The 17,590-nt window shown below is 43.6% G+C and overlaps 1 protein-coding gene across 10 annotated transcripts in view; it reads right to left on the bottom strand.

The window, feature by feature from the left end:
• Window positions 1-17,590, bottom strand: part of LOC137370030 (ATP-binding cassette sub-family C member 9-like) — a 363,176-nt gene that overhangs the window by 236,108 nt on the left and 109,478 nt on the right. For all 10 annotated transcript variants that reach the window (XM_068032031.1, XM_068032023.1, XM_068032028.1 and 7 more), the window contains one exon: window positions 1,108-1,216. In XM_068032031.1, coding sequence (XP_067888132.1) covers window positions 1,108-1,216 — 109 coding nt within the window. The remainder of the gene's footprint in view (window positions 1-1,107; window positions 1,217-17,590) is intronic.

Here is a 17,590-nt window from a genome sequence, read left to right as displayed (position 1 = left end):
ATCAGTAGCTGTGATAACTTCTGCATAGCATAAAAACCCTATTGCCTTAAAACAGCAAAATTCTGACTCACTGGGTAGAATCATACTGCCTCTGAAATTACTCTTCCATTAAAGACAAATGCAAGTCCTGATCCTGATGGTCTGTGAGTCCCGCCAGCCTGTGCGATCTGGGATGCAGCCTTCTAGTTGACTGCCTCTGTTGTCCAATTTAGGGTGGATTCCTGAGGCTGCAGACCCAATCAGTGGGCCTGCAGCTTTGGAAGGTTGGCAGCACCTCTGGGAGAGGTGGGCGCTGCTCAGGCAGCAAGGAGAGCACGAGGGTGCCTAGACATGGGGGCACCTTCAAAGATATATCACAAACAACGAGGCTGAAGTCAGTAGGTTCTTCAGAGTGGAGGGGAAACCCTCCTATGGATTCACTGGGGATGTGGATGCATCCTTTCCTGCTTGCACCCACATCATTGGGGCATGGCATCTCCAGCTCTGACGGTCAGCAAGCCTGTCACTGGGAGGCTGCCTTCATGGAGATGCCAGGCTCGGCATTCAGCAGGAAGCCGCTCCACCAGCGGGAAGATCCTGGCAGATTCCTTCCCGTCCCCTTCATTAGCCTCCTAATTGCCAATTATTGGCTACCTGCCGCTGTCAGATGGGTAGCTGCTTCCGTTGTTCACCTGCCACTGGCATTATCGCCTGGAGACGGGATCGCGTCAGCCCAGTAACCCAACATCCTAACCCGGAAGTTTGCTCCCGGTCCTGCCTTTAAACTTGCCTCCGTAGAATTAGAAGATTCCACCCACTATGCCCACCATAGAACATCTGTTACAGTAGAATTAAATTCCTGTCTTTTGTGTTGCAGTCTCCTTAATTCAGAGTACAAATAAACTTTTTAAGAATTAAATTTCCACTTTGCTATGCTGTTTGTAAATAAGTTGATTAATTCAAAGTTTTTTTTAGTGCAAAAAACTGATTTATAAGGACGCAATTATACTGCCTGCAAACATTATGTAATTCTTTCTTAAACTGTATACTAATGTTGTATGATTGCCTTGAACAGATTCTGATAACATATCAAAGGTTTGTATAAATGATAATTTGATTACAACTCACTTGTTGCAATGACATAAACAGCTCCTTTCAGCATATATCTCAGCTCCTTCTCCCTTGACACCTCAACAACCTTGATAAAGATACCTTCCCAACTGCAAAGCTTCAATAGCTGGAAAACAATTAAAATATAGGTTAAAGAAAAACTCCAATGAAAAGTGCTCATGTAATTCTTCCAAACCTATAAAGATGACAAAAACAATCTGGTGCAAGGCAATTGAAAGAAAGTAAAACACGCATAAAATAAATCAAATTTGGGTGGCAGTCAGGTGGTGCTTGCAACAGAATAATCACTTACATATTCCACTTATGCCTCCATGATTCAGCTGGTAAATTCATTATCACACATATCAAAGAACAAATTTAGGTCATGATCCTAAGTTTACAACTATGTATAAAAGGAAATAGCTACCCACTACATCATCTGAAATTAATGAACTTTCTTCCAAAATTTACCAACAGTACACCAGGAGTGGGACTCTAGAAGGACCAATGGAATAGAGGCAATGCAAGCAAATAAATAGATTACATCTTCAAGTAGTATGAAGAGTGAGCTTGCATTTATATAATGCCTTTCACAACCTCAGGTTGTCCTAAAGCGCTTTACAGCCAATGTAGAACTTTTGAACTATAGCGACTATTACAATGTAGCAGATAATGTTTGCAAGGAAAGTCCTACAAATAATAATGAAACAAATGACAAGATCATTTTAATGCATTGGCTGGGGGATAATGACACTGGGAGAACTCCCTCCTCTCTTTGAATAGTGCATGAGATCTTTAACGTCCACAGGAGAGGTTGGACTGAGACTTGGTTGAACATCTCATCCAAAAGACATTACCTTTAACAGTGCAATGCTCCCTCAGTACTGCACCAAAGTGCCGTAGTGTCGTGGTCCAAATTGGTACCAACAATATAGGTAGAAAAAGGGAAGAGGTCCTGCAGGCTGAGTTTAGGGAGTTAGGAAAGAGATTAGCAAGCAGGGCCTCAAAGGTAGTAATCTCCAGATTACTCCCAAGGCCACATGCTAGTGAGTAGAAATAGGAGATTACACCAGATAAATGCGTGGCTGGGGAAATGGTGCGCGAGGGAGGGCTTCAGATTTCTGGTGCATTGGGACTGGTTCTAGGGAAGTTGGGACCTGTACAAGCCGAAGGTCTACACCTGAACAAAACTGGGACAAATACTCTTGCAGGAAGGTTTGCTAGTGCTATTAGGGATGGTTTAAACTAGATTGGCAGGGGGATGGGAACCTGAAGGCAGTTTCAGATGGGACAAATTCAGGGTAGGGAATAGGAGGCAGGGAATTAGCGAGTGACTCTGAAAGACAGAAGAAGCAAAGGTTAAAAAGTGTGCAGCGCAGGAATTTCGCAGTGTTGAAAGGTATTTATTTAAATGCAAGGATTACAGAAAATAAAGTTGATGACCTGAGGGCACAGATAGACACATGGCAGCATTATAACATTGCTATAACATAAAATTGACTTAAAGAGGGGCAAAAATCGCAGCTCAGCATCCCTGGATATAGAGTTTTCAGGCAAGATAGAGAGGGGGATAACAAAGGAGGGGGTGTAGCATTATTGGTTAAATAATTAATTACAGATGTGAGGAGGGATGATATATTAAATGAATCATCAAATGAGGCCATATAGGTTGAGCTCAGAAATAAAAAAGGGGCGGACACACTACTACGAGTGTTCTATAGAGCCCCAAATAGTGAGAGGGAGATAGAAGAACAAATATGTAGGCAAATTTCTGAGTGCAAAACCAATACAGCAGTAATAGTTTGGGATTTCAACTACCCTAATATCAATCAGGGTACAAACAGTGTGAAGGGCACAGAGGGCACAAAATTCCTGAACTGCAATCAAGAGAACTTTTTTAGCCAGTACGTAACAAGCCCAACGAGAGGGGGCACAATTCTAGATTTAGTCTTAGGAAATGAAGCTAAGCAAGTGGATGAAGCAGAGGTGGGTGACCATTTTCCAGATGGTGGCCGGAATTTTATGCAGGATAGTGCCGGCAGGGGGGGAGACGGGGAGGGTAAGTAAAGTGGAGTGGGAGGCTTGGAGAGCCATTCCTGCCACCCGGCTCCAGCCTCCGCTGCCATTTTACGCAGAGTGGTGGCGGCGGGAAATGACCTGCCCACCCTAGGCCAATCAAGGCTCTTAAGTGGCCAATTGATGGCCACTTAAGGGCCTTCGCTCACCGTGACGGGGATTTTACCCTCGGCCGGTCGGATGGCCCAGGCCTAAGAAAAGCCGACTGACAAAAGCAGGCGGCTCTCTGACGGCCTGGTGGGGGGTGGGGGGGGGTGGGGGCCTCCTGGTTAGGCACCCTGTGCCATCGGGGGACTGCTCCCGATGCCCCAACCACCTCCAACGTCCAGCATGTCCCTCAACCCCCAACTGACCACCCTTGCCTCGCTGGGGCCTGACCGATCACCCCCAGCGAAGCCCCTAAAACTTACCTTTCCCCAGGGCCATCCTTCCTGTTCTTCCCAAAGCTGGACTGCAGTCCCAGCAGTGACCACCACTCTAGGTGGTGTTGCTGGAACTAAGAGCTGCCAATCCACTGATTGGCCGGCAGCTCCATTAGGCGGGACTTCCTGCCTCAATGAAGTGGAAGTCCCACCTCAGACCTATTAAAGACCGTAAAATCCGGACTGGATCCCCAGACCAGGCAGAGGCAGGATCACCACTGACTTCTCGGTCTGTGGACAGCTCCCGTCCAATGAGGAGAAAATTCAGCCCAAAGATCATAAAACAGTTAGACTTAGAATCATAGAATCAGAAATTTTAAGGCACAGAAAGAGGCCACATGGCCCATCGTGTTTGTGCCAGCTGAAAAACGATCCACCCATTCTAATCCCACCTTCCAGCATTTGGTCCGTAGCCCTGCAGATTACGGCACTTGAGGTGCATATCCAGACTCTTTTTGAATGAGTTGAGGGTTTCTGCCTCAACTACCCTTTCAGGCAGTGAGTTCCAAACTCCCACCATCCTCTGGGTGAGAAAGTTTTTCCTCATCTCTCCTCTAATTTTTCTACCAATCATTTTAAATCTATGCCCCCTAGTGACTGACCTCTCTGCTAAGGTAAATAGGCCCTTCACCTTCATTCTATTCAGGCCCCTCAAAATGTTGTACATTTCAATCAGATCTCCCTTCTATCTCCTCAGTTCCAAGGAGAATAACCCCAGCCTATCCAATCTTTCCTCATAGCTGCATTTTTCCAGTCCTGGCAATATCTTCGTAAATCTCCTCTGTACCCTCTCTAGTGAAATTACATCCTTTCTGTAATGAGCTAACCATAACTGTACACAGTACTCAAGGTGTGGCCTAACCAATGAGTTGTACAGTTCCAGCATAACTTTCCTGCTCTTATATTATATACCTCGGGTAATAAAATAAAGGATTCCATTTGCCTTCTTAATCACCTGATCGACCTGTCCTGCTACCTTCAGGGATCTGTGGACATTGACTCCAAGGTCCCTCACTTCCTCTACACTTCTCAGTATTTTCCCATTAATCGTGTATTCCTTTGCCTTGTTTGACCTCCCCAAATGCATCACCTCACATTTTTCTGCCCATCTGACCAGACTATCAATATCTTCCTGCAGCCTACAGCTATCCTCCTCGCTATCTACCACACGGCCAATCTTAGTATCATCTGCAAACTTTTTGATCATGTCCTGCTTTTCCCTGGATCCCATGGGATTTTATGCTTTTAACCAGTCTGCCATGTGGGACCTTGTCAAAAGCTTTGCTAAACTCCGTCAACTGCGCTACCCTGATCTATCTTCCTTGTCACCTCTTCAAAAAATTCAATCAAGTTGGTCAAACAAGATTGTCCCTTAACAAATCCAATTTATCTTTGATTAACCTGTGCCTTTCGAAGTATTTATCCTGTCTCTCAGAATAGATTCCAATAATTTGTCCACTACTGAGGTTAGACTAACTGGCCTGTAATTATGTGGTCTATCCGTTGTTCCCTTTTTAAACAGAGGTACAACGTTAGCAGTTCTTTAATCCTCCGGCACCACACCTGTATCCAGTGAGGACAGGAAAATTTAGTATTATTATGGAAAAAGACAAGGATAGAACTGGAGTATAAGTTCACAATTGGAGGAAGGCAACTTTTACGAATGTGAGAGGTGATCTGGTGAAAGTGGACTGGAAACAGCTACTTGAAGGAAAATCAGTGGTAAACCATGGGAGGCATTCAAAAGCGAGATTCTACTGGCACAGTGTAGACATGTCCCCACAAAGAAAAAGGGTGGTACTGTCAAATCTAGAGTGCCTGGTTATCTAGAAGCATACAAGGTGAGAAAAAGTAAAAAAAGAAAGTTCATGACAGTCACAAAAAACGTAATACTTTAGAAAGCCGGGAGGAGTATAGAAAATGTAAAGTGAAGTAAAAAAGGAAATTAGGAAAGCAAAGAGAGGACATGAAAAAATATTGGCAGGTAAAATCAAGGAAAACCCAAAGATGTTTTATCAGTACATAAAAAGCAAAAGGATAACTAAGAAAAGGGTAGGGCCTATCAGAGATGTGCAAGGTAACTTATGCGTGGATGCAGAAGCTGTGGGCAGGATTCTTAGTGAGTACTTTGTCTCTGACTTCAAAAAGGAGAGGGATAATACAGACATTGTCGTTAAAGAGGAGTGTGAAATATTAGACATGATACGCATAATGAGAGGGGAAGTACTGGAGGGTCTGACATCCTTGAAAGTAGGTAAATCACCAGGGCCGTATGGACTGTATCCCAGGCTGTTAAAGGAAGCCAGGGAGGAAATAGTGGATGCTCTGAGGACCATCTTAAAATCCTCACTAGATTCAGGCGAGATCCCAGAGGATTGGTGGTCTGCGAACATTGTACCATTGTTTAAAAAGGGTGCGAGGGATCGGCCAAATAATTATAGGCCGATCGGTCTGACCTCGGTGGTGGGCAAATTATTAGAATCAATTCTGAGGGATAGGATAAACTATCACTTTGAAAGGCATGGATTAATCAGGGATAGTCAGCATGGATTTTTTAAAGGGAAGGCCGTGTCTTACTAACTTCATTGAATTTTTTGAGGAAGTAACAAGGAGGATTGATGAGGGTAATGCAGTGGATGTTGTCCACATGGCTTTTAGTAAGGCATTTGATAAGATTCCGCATGGCAGACTAGTCAGAAAAGTCAAAGCCCATGGGATACAGGGGAATGTGGCGAGTTGGATCCAAAATTGTCTCAGTGACAGGAAACAAAGGGTAATGGTCAATGGATGTTTTTGCGAACGGAAGGCGTTCCACAGGGCTCAATGTTGGGTCCCTTGTTGTTTGTGGTATATATTAATTATTTGGACTTAAATGTTGGAGACATCATTGGGAAATTTGCAGAGGACACAAAAATTTGCCGTATAGTTGATAGTGAAGAGGATAGCTGTAGACTCCAGAATGATATCAATGGTTTGGTTGAGAGGGCGGAAAAGTGACAAATGGAATTCAATCCAGAAAAGTGTGAGCTAATACATTTCGGGAGGGCAAACGAAGCAAGGGAATATATACTAAACGGGAGAATATTGAGAGGGGTAGAGGAAGTGAGACACCTTGAAGTGCATGTCCACAGGTCCCTGAAGGTGGCAGGACAGGTAGATAAAGTGGCGAAGAAGGCATATGGAATGCTTTCCTTTATTGGCCAAGATATAGAATACAAAAGCAGGCTGTAGTGCTGGAACTGTATAAAACACTGGTTCGGCCACAGCTGGAGTATTGTGTACTGTCCTGGTCACCAGATTACAGGAAGGACATAATTGCTGTGGAGAGAGTACAGAGGAGAATTACACGAATGTTGCCAGGGCTTGAAAATTGCAGCTGTGAGGAAAGATTGGATCGGCTAGGGTTGTTTTCCTTAGAACAGAGTAGGCTGACAGGTAACTTATGAGGGGCCTAGATAGAATAGACAGGAAGGACCTGTTTCCCTTTGTGGAGAGGTCAATTACCAGGGGGCACAGATTTAAGGTGATTGGTAGAAGGATTAGAGGGGACAGGAGGGAAAGCTTTTTCATCCACAGGGTGGTGGGTGTTTGGAATTCACTGCCAGGAATGGTGGTGGTGGCAGAAACCCTCAACTCATTTAAAAGGTACCTGGAGCTGCACCTGAAGTGCTGTAACCTCAAGGCTACGGACCAGGTGCTGGAAGGTGGGATTAGATTGAGAGGCGCAGGCATGAGAGGCTGAATGACCTCTTTCTTTGCCGTTACTTTTCTATGGTTCTATGCTTCTAACTTTTCCAGAAAACAGGTGAATAGGACAGGTCAGTACTAACGAAGGGACAAAAAAGAGCATTTAAGGCAATTTTATCTTAAAGGGATTGAAAACAACCATACATAAAAAAATATACTCTCTCCCCCCCACCACAGAAATAACAAATCTAAAATTGTAAAAATTGAATCATTGGCTTCTCACTCCTCCCATCTTCTCAACACTAGCCTCAATGTGGGATTGAATGCAAAATTATTCCATGTGCACAATGTACTCCTAGAATTCTATTCAGTACATCCCTGCAGCAATTGTAAATTGAAGGCATAACTGCACAATGTATTGAAAACAAGTTGCAATTTAAGCTTGCTTGTTAAATCCCCCAAAGTGGCGCAGTGGTTAGCACCGCAGCCTCACAGCTCCAGCGACCCGGGTTCAATTCTGGGTACTGCCTGTGTGGAGTTTGCAAGTTCTCCCTGTGTCTGCGTAGGTTTCCTCCGGGTGCTCCGGTTTCCTCCCACATGGCAAAGACTTGCGGGTTGATAGGTAAATTGGCCATTATAAATTGCCCCTAGTATAGGTAGGTGGTAGGGAAATATAGGGACAGGTGGGGATGTGGTAGGAATATGGAATTAGTGTAGGATTAGTATAAAAATGGGTGGTTGATGGTCGGCACAGACTCGGTGGGCTGAAGGGCCTGTTTCAGTGCTGTATCTCTAAATAAAACTAAAATAAATAAATAGTACAGCACAGTAGGTGGTTTTTCACCCCATTGAGTCTGTACTGGGTAAAGATAAAAAATTAAATTCAGAAGTCATAACTGCAATCAGAAGCAATGTTTTTGTGCTTCTTTTACACAAAAGTAAATTTGGGAGGGAAAGTAATTGAAAATCCAATTCCACCCAGATATTGCAATCCTATTTATTCTTTACAATGGTCAATTTTATATGGCTTTAATTTTGAAAAAAAATGATTAGCAATATACAAACCATAAAAGGCAGTGTTACATTATTCTAAATTGTCAATTCATGAAACCCTTTTAAGCAGCATAAAATTCTACACTATACAGTATTTGGCAATCAAATTTATCCTTTAATGCTCAGAATTTTGTAACTAAATGCTGTTCAACACAAATAAGGTTTACTGGTGGCATAACCTGTACATTAAACACAATAGTTCTGAGCTGAATTCCAGGAATTTCCCGAAAAGGGCAAAACAAGAAGTCACATTGCACTAATTCTATGGATCCCAAAAAGTGACTTCTCAAAAAAGCTGACAATACATTGTGAAACTATTTTACAAAGCAGACAATTAGCTATTATAAAGGCTACAATATTAAACTTGTTCTGTACATTTGGTAGGCTGAGTTTCCAAATAAACCACAAGACAATCTGACACTTTATTTTGTTAGTTTGAAAGTTCTACACAGTTCAACAGTATTTTAACCTATTCAATGTGGTTTACAGTTTCATCGTAATTTAATCTGAAAAGCACTTATCACAATGCTCAGAGCATTAGAAGATAAAATACTTATTATTCGCATACTCTTAGATTTTATACTAAAAATAAACAATTCCTGTCAGTAACTACTTCCAAGTAAAGAAATAACTTGCATTTATATAATGCCTTTCACAACCCAAGAACATCCCAAAGCGCTTTACAGCCAATTAATTACTTTTGAAGCGCAATCACTGTTGTGTTGTAGGAATATACAGCAGCCAACTTGCAGAGATAAATAAATAACCTATTTTACTGGTGCTGGTTTAGGGATAAATGTTAGCCATGACACCAAAGAATGCTCCAACATTTCTTTAAATAGTGTCATGGGATCTTATTACGTTCACCTGAAGAGGCAGATGGGGCCTTGGTTTAATGTCTCATCCAAAAAAGACGGCAAGTCGGTGCAAACAAATCATTTTATATCATTTGTTTGCAAAGGTTTTCAGTTTCAGATTAAAAATTAGAAACGTGCTCAGAGCAGATTATGCACCAATTGACATGGTCCAAGTACACCAAAACCAAAAAAAATCTGATAATTACGTAACATTTAATATTTCCTGTGGATAAGAGACATTAAAGTGGTCTAGTGGGCAAAGACCCCAAATAGTGCATTATTAAAGCCGTACTAGCCTCCAGTGATCCCATAATAAGAGTGGAAAATCAGCCAGCATTTCTGCTCCTGGTTACTATCCATTGACTCCTGGTAAATGGGAAATGAATGTAAGCAAAAACAGAAGAAGATTGGCCATGATGCCATCTATATTTGAATAGCCTGCCCACACTCACTATCAAGGCTCATGCATGAAGAACAGTAATTTAGGTGAGGTACTGAAGATGGATGCAAATGCTTCAGCCTTGTCTTTTGCACTGATGCGCTGGGCTCCCCCATCATTGAGGATGGGGATATTTGTAGAGCCTCCTCCTCCTGTCAGTTGTTTAATTGTCCTCCACCATTCATGACTGGATGTGGCAGGACTGAAGAGCTCAGATCTGATCCTTTGGTTACGGGATCGCTTAGCCCTGTCTATCACATGCTGCTTCTGCTGTTAGGTATGCAAGTAGTCCTGTGTTGTAGCTTCACCAGGTTGACACCTCATTTTGAGGTATGCCTGGTGCTGCTCCTGGCATGTTCTCCTGCACTCTTCACTGAACCAGGATTGGTCCCCTGGATTGATGATAATGGTAGAGTGGGGGATATAAAGGGCCATGAGGTTGTGGATTGTGGTTGAATACAATTCTGCTGCTGATGATGGCCCACAGCGCCTCATGATGCCCAGTTTTGAGTTGCTAGATCTGATCGAAATCTATCCCATTTGTTATGAAAGTACCTTTGTGTTTTGTTAAATATATTTCGTAAGGATTCATTTTTGAAAGATTGAAGAAATGTTAAACTTTGGGGTTTTCAAAAGGGATGTCATGCTGGCTCCACCTGCCAAGAATGAGGCACATTAATTTCACCACATGGACATTAAACTTCAAATTGTTGCTGGGAAGTAAAGAGGGCTTGTTACAAAGAACTGCCAGGCCCCTAGCCAGAAAGACGCTTTTGCATACTAGCAGACAGTGTTGGAACAAAGGAACCAGTCCCTGCTCCCAATACACAGAACAAACGTGGTCAGACCAGTTTAATCGCATGACTAACTGGCTGTTGCAGAGTTCTGAACTGAGAGTTAAATTGGAGAAACAGTGCTTGAAGACAGAAAGCTCCTGGCTCCTGGATTGAGAACATCTCTCTCCTGTCTGCTCCCACCTCTTTCTCACCAGCTTTGGAATCCACTGAAGACACATGAACCCCAAGAGAGAAAAGTCTCCTACAGTGAACAAGGTTCAAGAAGAATACTGGGCCCCAACGAAACACAAGAATTACCTACAAACAAGGACTCTACAGTGAGCTCAAAGAACTGTAACAACACTTCAGATATTGCCTCAAACCTTTCCACCTTATTTTTTCTTCTGCTCTTTTCTGTCCCTATCTGCACGTGTGTATCGTGTATGCATGCTAGCGTGGGCACGTCATGTATCCGCAGGCGTTAACCGAATTAGAGTTTAAGTTTTAATAAATTTCGCTTTTCTTCTTTGAACCGAAGAAAGTCTGTTTGTGCTCATTTCTTTGCCTTATAATTGGAAAGCGGTGAACAAGCTTTCACCAAGGGGGAGCTCAAAATACAGTGTGAGAAAAAATAAAAACCTGTTACAGGAAGACCAGATGAAGGCTGAAAGGGAGCCTCTAGACATACTTCTCTGAAAATGTTTTTTTAAAAGGGGCACTGAGAGGTCATGTGAGGAAAACAAGTCTTTCTGGGAAATCACCTGACTTTCAGCAACAAGAAGCCATTGCAGGAAACCACTTGACATCCAGCTTAATAAACAACAGAAAACTTTGTGAACACCTGGAGAAGTTATTTACAAAGAAGTGACAGGTCAAGATTGATGGAGGTTTCGCTTTTGAATTGTTTTAAGTTGGGGTTGAACTGTATAAAAAGAGTGAGAACTTCCAAGGAGAGAGAAGAATTTCCAAGGAAGGAGAGAAGACCACAACCCAGCTCAGCTTTCCAGCACCTTTCTAAAAGACCCTGAAAAGTTCACTGTGTCAACTCATCTCATCTCCTGTCTTTGAAGAAAAGCTTGTTAAATTAATTCTCAACGCTGCCTGAAAAGAACTGTTCCAAAAGATCCCAGTGACCTGTCTACGTGTACTCGGAGGCCAGACTGTATGCCAGTTTTGGAACACAACATATCTCATCTAATGTTTCATCAGGAATGAGCAAGTATCCAGCCCAAGCAGTTTTTGTCTGTAATAGAGCTCTAGAAACAAAAATCCCTTTATTTTTCTGGTTAACCGGTATATGTGTGTGTGTGTGTGCGAGAGGGGCTAAGGTAAAAAGGAACTTTAATATTTCAATCTGTGTGTTTATGCTTTACTTCATTTCTGGTTAAGATTTGTTTTATAATAAACTGATAATATTGTTGCTTATTAAAGAAATCTGGTTAGTGTGTTTTATTCTGGGAAAAATAGAGTATATGATTGACCATATCAGTAAGAGGGAAAAGTTAAATATATGTTGTGACCTGTGGAGAAGTGGGATTACAATGAACAGTGCGCTCCTCCCGGCTCATCGTAACACATTTAGCTCAGCGGTAGTGCCACATAACCCGATGGTGGGTACCCTCAGTGTGAAGACGGGACTTCATCTCCACAAGGACTATGCAATGGTCATTCCTGCCAATACTATTATGGACAGGTGCATCTGCGACAGGTAGTATGGCGAGGACGAGGTCAAGCAGGTTTTTCCCTCTCGTTGGTTCGCTCACCACCTGCCACAGACCCAGTCTAGCAGCTATGTCCTTTAGGGCTCGGCCAGCTCAGTCAGTAATGGTGCTACCGAGCCACTCTTGGTGATGGACATTGAAGTCCCCCACCCAGAGTACATTTTGTGCCCTTGCTACCCTCAGTGCTCCTTCTTGTTCAACAGGGAGAAGCACTGATTCATCAGTCAAGGGCGGGAAGTTGGTGGTAATCAGCAGGAGGTTTCCTTTCCCACGTTTGACCTGATGCCATGAGACTTCATGGGGTCAGGTGTCAATGTTCAGAACTTCCAGGGCAACTCCCTCCCTCCCGTATACCACAATGCCACCACCTCTGGACAGGACATTCCTCAACCGAGGATTCCCCCCCCCCCCCCCAATTGTGGTTGACAGGGCCATCAACCCTGTCCAGCCTTTTTCCTGCAACTCTATCCACACCTCTTCCCCTCCCTCCCAGAACCGCGACAGGGTTCCCCTTGTCCTCACTTTCCACCCCACCAGCCTCCACATCCAATGGATCATCTTCCGCCATTTCCGCACGTCCAGCGTGATGCCACTACCAAATGCATCTTCCACTCCCTTCCCCTGCCAGCATTCCGAAGGGATCATTCCCTCCGCGACACCCTGGTCCACTCCTCCATTACCCCACCTCGTCCTCTTCCCACGGCAACTTCCCCTGCAATCGCAGGTCGTGTAATACCTGCCCATTTACCTCCTCTCTCCTCACTATCCAAGGCCCCAAACACTCTTTTCAGGTGAAGCAGCCATTTACTTGTACTTTCAACTTAGTATACTGTAGTCGCTGCTGATAATGTGGTCTCCTCTACATTGGGGAGACCAAACGCAGATTGGGTGACCGCTTTGCGGAACACCTCCGCTCAGTCCGAAAGCATGATCCCGAGTTTCCAGTTGCTGGTCATTTCAATGCACCCCCCTACTCTTATGCCTACATCTCGGTCCTGGGATTGCTGCAGTGTTCCAGTGAACATCAACGCAAGCTCAAGGAACAGTACCTCATTTACCGATTAGGCACGCTACAGGCTGCCGGACTGAACATTGAGTTCAATAATTTCAGAGCATAACGGGCTCCCCTTTTTATTTTTAGTTATTTTTTTCTTTCTTTCTTTCTTTATTTTATTTAGTTTGTTTCTACTGTGCCTACCCATTGTTTTTTTTTCATGTTTGTGCTTGGGGCCAGGGCTGTTCATTTTTCTGTCAACTAACACCCTCTCTGTACTAATGTTTTGTCTTTCAGCACACCATTAACATACCATTTGCCTTTGCTCCATGACCTTCTGGTCAGTTATTCTGTGAGCTTGTCCTATCAACAGCTTCTCTTTTGTTATTTCTTTCCCCACCCCCACTTTACTTGCTCAAAACCTATTACATTTCTCATATTTGCCAGTTCTGATGAAGGGCCACTACCTGAAATATTAACTCTGCTTCTCTCTCAACAGATGCTGCCAGAACTGCTGAGTATTTCCAGCATTTCTTGTTTTTATTCCAGGGATGGTGATGTCTGGGACATTGTCTGCAAGGTATCAATCCGTGAGTATGTCAGGCTGTTGCTTAACTAGTCTTTGGGACAGCTCTCCCAATTTTGGGACAAGCCCCCAATGTTAGTGAGGAGAACTTTGCAGGGTCGACATGGCTGGGTCTGCCATTGTCATTTCCAGTGCCCAGGTCGATGCCGGGTGCTCCATCCAGTTTCATTCCTTCTCTTGGACTTTGTAGCAGTTTGATACAACTGAGTGGCTTACTAGGCCATGTCAGAGGGCATTTAGGAGTCAACCACATTGCTGTAGGTCTGGAGTCACATGTAGGCCAGATGGCAGATTTCCTTTCCTAAAGGAAATTAGTGAACCAGATGGGTTTTTACAACTATCGACAATGGTTTCATTATCACCACTAGCTTCTTAATTGCAGATTTATTAATTGAATTCAAATTCCACCATCTGCCTTAGTGAGATTCAAACCCATGTCCCCAGAGCATTAGACTGGGGCTCTGGGTTACACGTCTAGTAACATTACCATTACGTCACCACCTCCCCATTCAACATTATTGTCTGCTTTTTGTCCTTAGTCGATTTTTTTAATGTATGCTGCCAGTGTCCCTTTAATGCCATGGGCTTTAATTCTGCTAACAGGTTTATTACGTAGTCTTTTATAAAACATCTTTTGAAAGTGCATATACACATCAATACTACCCTCATTAACCCTCTGTTACTTCATCAAAAGAACTTAAGTTAGTCATACATGACTTGCCTTGAAAAACATTTGTGCTGAATTTCAGTTATTTGCCCATAACTTTCTAAGTACCAATTAATTTTCTCCCAGATTGTTGTCTCAAATTTTCCCCACCTCTGAAGTTAGGCTGACTGACCTGTAATTGTTACAGGAACCTCTGCTATAGAATTATAAAAATACTGCACAGTACCAAGCCATTCAACCCCTCATATCTGCTAGTTCTTCAACTGAAACAATCTACTCTTGTTCTGTTTCCTTTCCCTGTACTTTCCGAAACCTTTTTTATTAATCACTTCCTTTTCAAATACTTATCCAATTCCTTTCCAAATGATGTTTTAGCCTCCACCTTGATAGCCGCATGAAATAAAGTAGTCTAATAATGCTGCATGGAAAAAAAATTCTAAATTCCACTTCTTTCTTCAATTGATTATAGCGTTTAATGCCACGATACAAGTTGCCAACCACTTGTCCTTCATTCTTCTAGTTATAATAGTCAAGAGGCTACGCCTTCTTACTACCAATTCAACCAGTGAATCACAGAATCATAGAATGGTTACAGCACAGAAGCAGGCTATTCAGCACATCATGTCCATGCCAGATTTTTGCAAGAACAACTCAGCTCATCTCGCTCCACTGCCCTTTCTCCATCGCCCTGCAAATGGTTTTTCTTCAAGTACTTCTCCAATTCCCTTTTGAAAGCCCAAATTATATCTGTCTACACCAGACTTGCAGGTAGTGCATTCCAAATCCTAACAACTCGCTGCATAAAAAGGTTTTTTCTCAAATCACCGTTCATTTTTTTGCTAATCACCTTAAATCAGTATCTGCTGGTTCACGGCAATGGGAAATGTTTCTCTCTATCTATTCTGTTTAGACCCCTCATGATTTTCAACACTTCTATTAAATCTGCTCTCGACCATCTCTACTCCAAGGAGAAGACCTCCAGCTTCTTCAACAAAAACAGAAAATGTCAGAAATACTCAGCAGGTCAGGCAGCATCCGTGGAGAGAAAAGCAGAGTTAATGTTTCAGGTCGATGACCTTTCAGCAGAACTGGCAAAGGTTAGAAATGTAATAGGTTTTGAGCTTGCAGCACTCCATGCTCTCAGGTCCAACCCTAACATCGTCATCAAACTGCTGATATGGGTGGTGCCGTTGTTATCTGGTGTACCGAGGCACCTAGCAGAGGCCAAATGCCAACCCTCTGACCCTTCTTCCTACCTCCCTCTGGACCATGACCCCACTACCGAACCTCAAGCCATTTTGTATCCATGAATGTCACCGACCTCATCTCCTCTGGAGATTGTCCCTCCATGGCCTCCAAAACTCCTAGGTCCCCAATCCCATACAGCCCGTTTCTACCTCCTTCCCAAAATCCACAAACACGACTGCCCTGGTAGACCCGTTGTTTCAGTCTGTTTGTGCCCAACTGAACTGATTTCTTCCCATCTCGACTCTATCTTTACTCCCCTTGTCTAGTCTCTTCCTTCCTGCATCCGTGACTCTTCCGATGCCCTCCGCCACTTCAAATGTTTCCAATATCCAAGCCCTCACCGTCTCCTATTCACCATGGATGTCCAATCCCTTTACACCTCCATGCCCCACCAGGATGGTCCAAGAGCTCTCCAGAACAGAAGCCCAACCAGTCCCAATACACCACCACCATTCTCCGCCTTCTCACATTAAGCAACTTCTCCTTCAACACCACTCACTTCCTCCAAATAAAAGGTGTTGCTATGGGTAACCATGTGGGTGCTAGCTATGCCTGCCTTTTTGTGGAATATGTGGAATATTCCTTGTTCCAGTCCTACTCGGGCTCCCTACCTCACCTCTTCTTCTGGTACATTGATGACTATCGGTGCAGCTTCCTGCTCTTGCCCTGAACTGGAAAATTTCATTCACTTTGTTTCCAATTTCCACCCTTCTCTTACCTCCACATGGTACATCTCCGACTCTTCCCTTCCCTTCCTCGACTTCTCTGTCCACATTTCTAGCAATAGGCTGTCACCATAAACCCACAGACTCCCTCAGCTACATGGACTACACTTCCTCACACCCCAGTTCCTTCAAGGATTCAATTCCATTTTCCCAGTTTCTCAGTCTCTGTCGCATTTGTTCGGATGATACAAGTTCCAGACTAGTGCTTCTGATATGTCTTCCTTTTTCCCCCCACCATAGTCGACAAGGCCCTCAACCGTGTCCAGTCCATTTCACGCACTTCTGCTCTCACCCCTTCCCCTCCCTCCCAGAATCATGATAGGGTTCCCCTTGTCCTCACCTTCCACCCCACCAGCCTTCATATTCAACAGATCATCTTCCGCCATTTCCCCCACCAAACACATCTTCCCAGCGTTCCGAAGGGACCATTCCCTCTGCAACACCCTTGTCCACTCCTCAGTCACTCCCAACACCTCCCCTCTTTCCTACAACACCTTTCCATACAAGCACCTGAGATGCAACACCTGCCCTTTTACCTCCTTCTTTCTCACAATTCAGGGCCCCAAACACTCCTTTCAACTCAGTATATTGTATTCGCTGCGTGCAATGTGGTCGCCTCTACATCAGAGAGACTAAACACAGACTGGGTAACCGCTTTGCGGAACACCTCCGTTCAGTCCGCAAGTGCGACCCCGGCTTCCTGTTGCTTGTCATTTTAATTCTCCACCTGCTCCCACTCTGTCCTTGGCCTGCTAGTGTTCCAATGAAACTCAATGCAAGCTTGATGAACAGCACCTCATCTTTCAACTGAGCACTTTCCAGCCTTCCAGACTCAACATGGAGTTCAACAATTTTAGATCATAACATCTGCCTCCAATTTTTTCTTTTTCTCGTGTTTTTTTTTGCTGGTTTCCACCGGCCATTTCTTTCTTAATCCCTTTACTTTATGCTCAGACGGCTATTATATTGCCATCTACACCTTATCTTAACACATCTTTTGTTTCCTTAATTGACTTTGTACCATGAGACCTTTTGTCATTTACTGTCTCCTGCCCTCCACCCTATGATAGACCTTTCCTTGTGTTCTTCTTTCCCCCCATTCACTTGCTCAAAACCTATTACATTTCTAACGTTTGCTAGTTCTGATGAAAGTTCATCAACCTGAAACATTAACTCTGCTTTTCTCTCCACAGATGCTTGACCTCCTGAGTATTTCCAACATGTGTTTTTGTTTCAGATCTCCAGCATTC

The sequence above is a fragment of the Heterodontus francisci genome, chromosome 5, assembly GCF_036365525.1.
Source record: "Heterodontus francisci isolate sHetFra1 chromosome 5, sHetFra1.hap1, whole genome shotgun sequence".
Lineage (NCBI taxonomy): Eukaryota > Metazoa > Chordata > Chondrichthyes > Heterodontiformes > Heterodontidae > Heterodontus > Heterodontus francisci.
The sequence above is the reverse complement of the archived record's forward strand: the minus strand, read 5'-3'. Positions and strand labels throughout refer to the sequence as shown.